Below are 6,501 nucleotides of genomic sequence, written 5' to 3'. Positions count from 1 at the left end.
TTGAAACATGGGCTCGGACCATCACATCTACCTTTACCATGCTAATGCTTATCAAAATTTGAAAGAGGCTCATTTATATATTAGTCGTGCCCGAGTGACGAGTCAAGGTAAGTTCACTCGTTAGCTGACTTGTTTTCTCGCTCATTTGCCTTATTAAAATCAAATCCCATTTTAAATAATATGTTAATCAAAACCCCAATTTTAAATTTGGCGTTCTAGTATGTTAAAAATATTTTTCTCTTGTTTTTATATGTATAGATATGAATACAGTTGACAAATAAATATTAATAAACAAGCTAAAACTTTTAACAAATCAAGCTCGAGTTCAACATTCCAGCTTGTTTACAGCCCTAATCAAACATGGCACAAATTTCATGTCATTACAATCCTACTTGACCTAAAAGCAGTAGAATCTCGGATATCTTTACCCAATACTATGTTGCAAAACTTTGTTACTCCTGAATGTGTAAGTAGGCATGGTAAAACAGACCTGTTGACTCAGGCGAGATAATAGGTCTGAATTGTTTTTGACAAAAACCAAAAACAACCATGGTTAAACCGTTATTCACACTTAAACATAAAACCGAACAGAACGGGTACACATCCTGACCTCCTCACTGCAAGTCTCGATAAAAACTTCTAACAAAAGATATTGTAAAGAATCCAAATTTCATTGTTTTCCCTCTGTTTCATTTCGAGTACACAAGATCAAATTGTGCCGACGAAAGCTAGCTGAAGATTCCAAAATGATACAGCTCCAATCAATGTGGCACAAAATCATGTATTCAAATTCATTTTTAAGTCCTTTTCATAACTTTTTCAATTTAAGTTCTATATGTATGTCTTCCCTAATGAATTACAAGAAAATGTCTAAAATATCCCTTGAACAAAAGACTAAAATTACACCACACAATAAAATGTTGATAAATAAACAAATACAAAAGACAGTAAAAGTCAAACCATTGACTTTCCCATTCTTTTTCTAACTTAACTTTCTACATATCACTTCTTGATGATGACTTCAACACAAGTAACAAGTTACATAATGTTACACACGAGAAATAATCTCCTGCATTGTCTACACCACAAAGTCTTCTACAACTACTTCATACACCAGCTGATCTTCCTAATCTGTCCCTTAATATCTTCACTCCCATGTACCTGCATCACACCATATAAACAACCAAACACAATTGTTAGCACAAACTATTTCATGCAATGTTATGTTATGTTGCTAAACAGGTCGTGTTCATGGCTTAGACACTTGACAGGACCAAAAGTAATATTATAAAAGTAATATTATATTCACAGTACCTTCCCAACATCATAACTGTGGCTTGTGGATTCGTGCCTGGTGACTCACGAAAAGTGGACCCGTCGATGACCCGAAGCCTGTGGACTCCAATGACCTCGTAATCCGTTTTCACAACCTGGCCCACGTGGCACCCGCCATGGTAGTGCCAAATGGAGATCACGGTGTCTCTACAAAACTGCTTTAGCGATTTTGTGTCGTTTGTGTGTCGCGGTATCATATTAATGTTGGCGGTCACGCTCATGTTCAACAACTTATCCATTGTTTGTTGGTTACCTTTGGTGAAGTTAAGGAATGGTTTGGACCGCACGAGCTTTTTAACAATGCGGATCCCTTGCACGCATTGTTGGAGGTCTCTCGGGTGGCTAAAATAATTAAACGTGATGATTGGGTTATCGTCGACGTTTGTGTTGTTCAAAACTAGTTGACCTTTTGACTTCGGGTAAGCGATCTTTCCTAAGATGAAACCCCCATGAAACGCTTCGTGTGGCAAGTCTTTCTTGTTTCGTTTGAAAGCTTCAATGGCTTCTCGGGTTCGTCTTCTAGGTGGAATAGTTGATAGTTGCCCAATCTGTTATCAGTTGACAGTTATAACCGTTTGCATTTAATAAAACTAATATAATTAAAATACTAATATATGTGCAATAATATTGTTACCTCAGCCGAGGCAACACCATGGTGGCATTGAATGCTATCAGTGGACTGACTAAACCCGCTGCTCGCTTCAATATACACGCCCTTTTTGGTTATCCCGACGGTTTCAATAAGCGACTGCTTGACGGGTTTGTTGAACGGGACAAAAACAGTGTTTAAAGGGTTATCAGCCATATGTTTCCCGACATATTTGTTGTCGTGCACGACTGAAATGTTCAACTTCTCTAGATCAGCCTTTGGGCCTATTCCACTAAGCAATAATAGTTGTGGGCTTCCTATGGCTCCGCACGTTACTGTTATCTCGCTCCCCCTTCGTTTTGAGATATGGGCCACATGTTGGGCCTCGGTTTCGTCTTTGAAATGTACCCCAACCGCCCTCGGTTTTGGACCTATAATTGACATGCATCATGAACTTTTATCAGTATGACTATTGACTAGTCATGTTGTGTTTAAAAACAAAAGTAGCCTCTTATTGTTATAAATTTGTAACTTTAAAAGGGAAAGAAATTCAGTTATACACGGCCCGTGTTCATGTCAACCCGAAAATTTTGTGTCGTGTTTGGCTTCACTTGTCTAACACGACTTTTGGATTCATGTCGGGCTCGGGCCCATCTCACAAACACGACCCGTTAGAACCTCTATATGAAATGTTTATACATACCGGTTGTTTCAAAAATGATTTTTTGAACTCGAGCATGAACCAAAACATTGATGTTTTCAGCGTTTGCGGAGGCTAGTAGCTCTGCAGCCGTGTGTCGTCGACCAAACCTATCAAAAATTGTCCCCCCAACTTTTGTACCGTACAAGTGGTCATAGGTGAACCCATTGTTTGGTGCAATGCCAACTTCCACAAGGCTGTCTCGAACCGCTCTTTGCCATCGTTCGAACACGGGCTCATGAACAACTTGCTTTTCTACCCATGGGTATGATTCATTCACCAACTTTGCATCCCACCCTGCTTTTTTAACATATCTACACACAAAATTTGATATTAAATCAACAACAAAAACAATCATCTTTTTTGCTCTACAAAATGTAATAAAATAAATAACTAGAAGTAACATAACACATACATAATTATTTATGGACCATTGAGCCCAAATCACTATCATAATCAATCAATATTCAATAGTCAAAATTCTCAAACCCAAAAAAGGAAAGGGGTTAACACGTTAATGTTTGTGGCCCACTGGGCCCAAATCACAATTAAAATCAGTTGTCATAATTTCCCAAGCCCAAAAAAGGAAAGGATTTAAAGGCGAAATAACTATCAAACTGACTAAAATGGATGCTTGTGGCCCATTAGTACTATGTTGTAGGCCCAAAAGGACAAAAAATTGATATAAAGGTATTAGCCAATAGGCCCAGTTCCGAAAACGTGTACCTACAATTTAAATTTCCTTCCATAGTATAATAAAATTACTCTTAAAACCCTATCTAGTTTGATAATCATATTAATATGAAAATAATGATATAATCAACTTTTAAATAGAGAATTGCGAAAACACGTACTTAATGAGTTATTGACACATGTATAGTATGAGTTAGAAAAAGATTGGTGTAAGGGGCGCACTTGACACATAACTAATCTTACATAGGGAATTTTACAAAACCGAAATGCACGTGTACATAGCGAATACAAGATAAATCAATTGCTTTTTACTGGACATGAATAGGGGTGTAAACGAGCCGAGCCCGAGCTCGTTTTGACTTATGAGAGCTCGAGCTCGGCTCGTGAGTTGTTATTTCAAACCCTGGCTCAACTTGTGTATTAACTTCTTAGTTAATTTATATACGTTTTTAATTATCACATATTTTGTGAAAAACGTTAAACGAGCCTATACTCGGCTATGCAGTGTAAAATCAATACATAAATGCCAAAAATGAGGTAAAACTTAAAAATACAAAAAAACTCTTTAAGACTCGACGAGCCTAAACGAGCTTTCCATACCAGCTCGAGCTCGGGCTCAGCTCGTTTGCACCCTTGGACAGAAAAGGGTAAGCGTTGTACCTTGTGCTTGCTCGTGTGTAAAATCCAGCATTGATAGAAGTACCACCACCCAAGACCCTAGCTCTAGCATTAAACACACCATCGGTGGATACAAAATATTGTGAAGCAGAGGTTGGTGACGTGTCAGCAAGGGTTATATGGAAGTTTGACAAGAAAGACACATTAATGTTTGTAAAAGGGACACCACCTCTTTCTAGTAATAACACACTGTAATTTTGTGACAGTGTGGCTGCTAGTGGACACCCTGCGGTCCCACCTCCTACCACTATATAATCATACTCTTTTTTTTCACCGTCGGATGGACTTGACTTTGGTGATGAGAACAAGCTTGCCCGTCGGATGAATGGGTACTGATCTTGCCATAATCTGTAATCACCTGCATCGCAAAAGTCATATTTTATTAAATGTCCTTGTTACTAGCATCAAGGATTTGTTTTACCAAAGATGCCAACTATGGATGAGATCGGTTGCGTAAATTTGATAGCATATTTGAATAAAACTGGGTGACGAATATTGTATCGAATGTTTTAGTTTGGTACCAGTATTTTGTTACGGTAACAAATTCATTTGTAACCGTGGGTAATTAAAAACATACGAAATACCTCAAAACTGTTCCATTTGACAGTATGAAATCAAAATCATTCGTAACCGTGGGTAATCAAAGACCAAAAATCATATCAACTTCAGTCGTAACCATACTATCAAAAACAAAACATACGAAATACCTCAAAACTGTTCCAATTATGGTAAAAAACAAGAAAGTAATGTACGGGTACTAGAACCTAAATACCTAATACCCAATCAAATAATCCCCTTTTTAATGTTGTTTTAGAATATTTGATAAATAAGTCAACCTTATTTATTACTTTTACCAAAATGCAATACTTAAAAAGTTAAAAGTGTGTATATCTATTTATTTATTTGTGATAATATATATATAACTAATTTTAAATAGAAAATAATTGAAAAATGACACTCACTTTAATATAGTGTTTTAGTTACATAACTGTTGTTTATAATAAAAATAAAATATATAAGAATTTGTCTCATCTATGTACAGAGAAAAATATGATTTCTTTGAAAGTTACCGCCGGCAATTCAATATTTTCAGCAAACTGCAAAAATAAAATGAAGTGGAAACAAGATCCAGAAATGAAGCGGCCATTAAAATAAGATTAATGAACCAAAATGGCCACTTTTACTGTCAAACTTAAATTTAATTCAGAAACCCTGGAAAACTGTTGCTAAAATTTATTACTTTGTTCACAAAATACACCACATCTTTTGTGTCAAAAACTTGAATATTTTGACACTATGGACAAAATCTCCTGAAATTATATTATTTCTTTTGACTTTATTGTCAGGGGATTTCAAAAGACTTACTACCCAAATACAACAAACCCTCCTCGAGATCGAATCTCTTATAGTCGTGCTGCCTATATTTCAGAGTGGCACATGAGCCGAGATTTAAACCTGAGACTCCAGTAATCTTTTCCCAAAGATGCCACCTTTTATGCCAAAACAATCAATTTTTTCACAAGCCCACAAACCAAACAGCATAAACTCCAAAACCCATCAACTAAACACCCAAATAACACCAACCCATATCATCATTTACCAAAAAGATCAACACCCACCAAGAACATGCACATATGCACATAGAGAAAGAAAGTAGTATAGAGAGAGTTGTTAACCTTGAGAAGATGTGATGAGGGTAGCTAGAAGAAAGAGAGATAGAATTATAAGATGGTGGATGTTGTTGAGTGCCATTGGAGAAAAAGCAAGAGGTAGTAGGGGAAGATGGAGACAATGGTTTCAGAAATCAGTATTTGGACCTTCAACTTTAAACTCTGTGGCCAATTCTGGTTGGTCTTGTGCTCTGTGTAATCTACCTTTCTTCATTACAATATTGAAATCATCATATTCACATAGGATGGTATTGTGTATATATATTGATATAAATTATCTCACAATATTATTGTTGTTTTGGAGAGGACTATGAATGCATTTAATGCAAAAGAAATAAAAGAAAAAGGTGTAGCATAAAAGTATTTAGTTTTGAGGATAAATGGAACAAAATTTATAATCTTTCTTAGTTTAAAATATGTTGAAATTATTTTAAAGTATGAATAATAAAAATAGCTATTTAAAATAAAAATATTTATGAACTCAGATTGAAAATGTTATTATATTGTTACGTTTTTGTGCATTAATTTTTGTAGATTATAAAGTAAGATTATAATGAATTAATGATGTAGATTGTAGAAGAAAATAATTTTATTATGTTTCATTTTATGCATTTTGCTTATGATAAAGTAAGATAATGATTTACTATTAGCTTTGAACACATTTATTACCACAAGAAGATTAAAATTCCCAACAATTTCAGACATTGTTTTGAACGGCGACTTTCTTGTATTTAGGCTACCGCACTCTCTAAATTGGAGAGCCTCGATGTCTCACTCTAATCAGACTATGTTGTCTTAACCGGGCCCATGTTGGCTTTAGAGTTTGGCTTAGACGT

The 6,501-nt window shown here is 35.7% G+C and overlaps 1 protein-coding gene across 1 annotated transcript; it reads right to left on the bottom strand.

Moving 5' to 3' along the window:
• Positions 1–886: 886 nt before the first annotated feature.
• Positions 887–5,891, bottom strand: LOC143535324 (protein HOTHEAD-like). Its single transcript, XM_077029610.1, has 6 exons — positions 5,672–5,891; positions 3,978–4,353; positions 2,628–2,938; positions 1,970–2,355; positions 1,315–1,883; positions 887–1,161 (listed from the first exon to the last, which is right to left on the bottom strand). Exons 1-6 carry the CDS (start codon positions 5,745–5,747, stop codon positions 1,107–1,109), a joined length of 1,773 nt encoding a protein of 590 aa, XP_076885725.1. The 5' UTR covers positions 5,748–5,891; the 3' UTR covers positions 887–1,106.
• Between the last annotated feature and the right edge of the window lie 610 nt (positions 5,892–6,501).

The sequence above is a fragment of the Bidens hawaiensis genome, unplaced genomic scaffold (genome assembly GCF_021521415.1).
Source record: "Bidens hawaiensis isolate Kalapana, Puna unplaced genomic scaffold, B.hawaiensis_p1.1 tig00010467_1, whole genome shotgun sequence".
NCBI lineage: Eukaryota > Viridiplantae > Streptophyta > Magnoliopsida > Asterales > Asteraceae > Bidens > Bidens hawaiensis.
The sequence above is the reverse complement of the archived record's forward strand: the minus strand, read 5'-3'. Positions and strand labels throughout refer to the sequence as shown.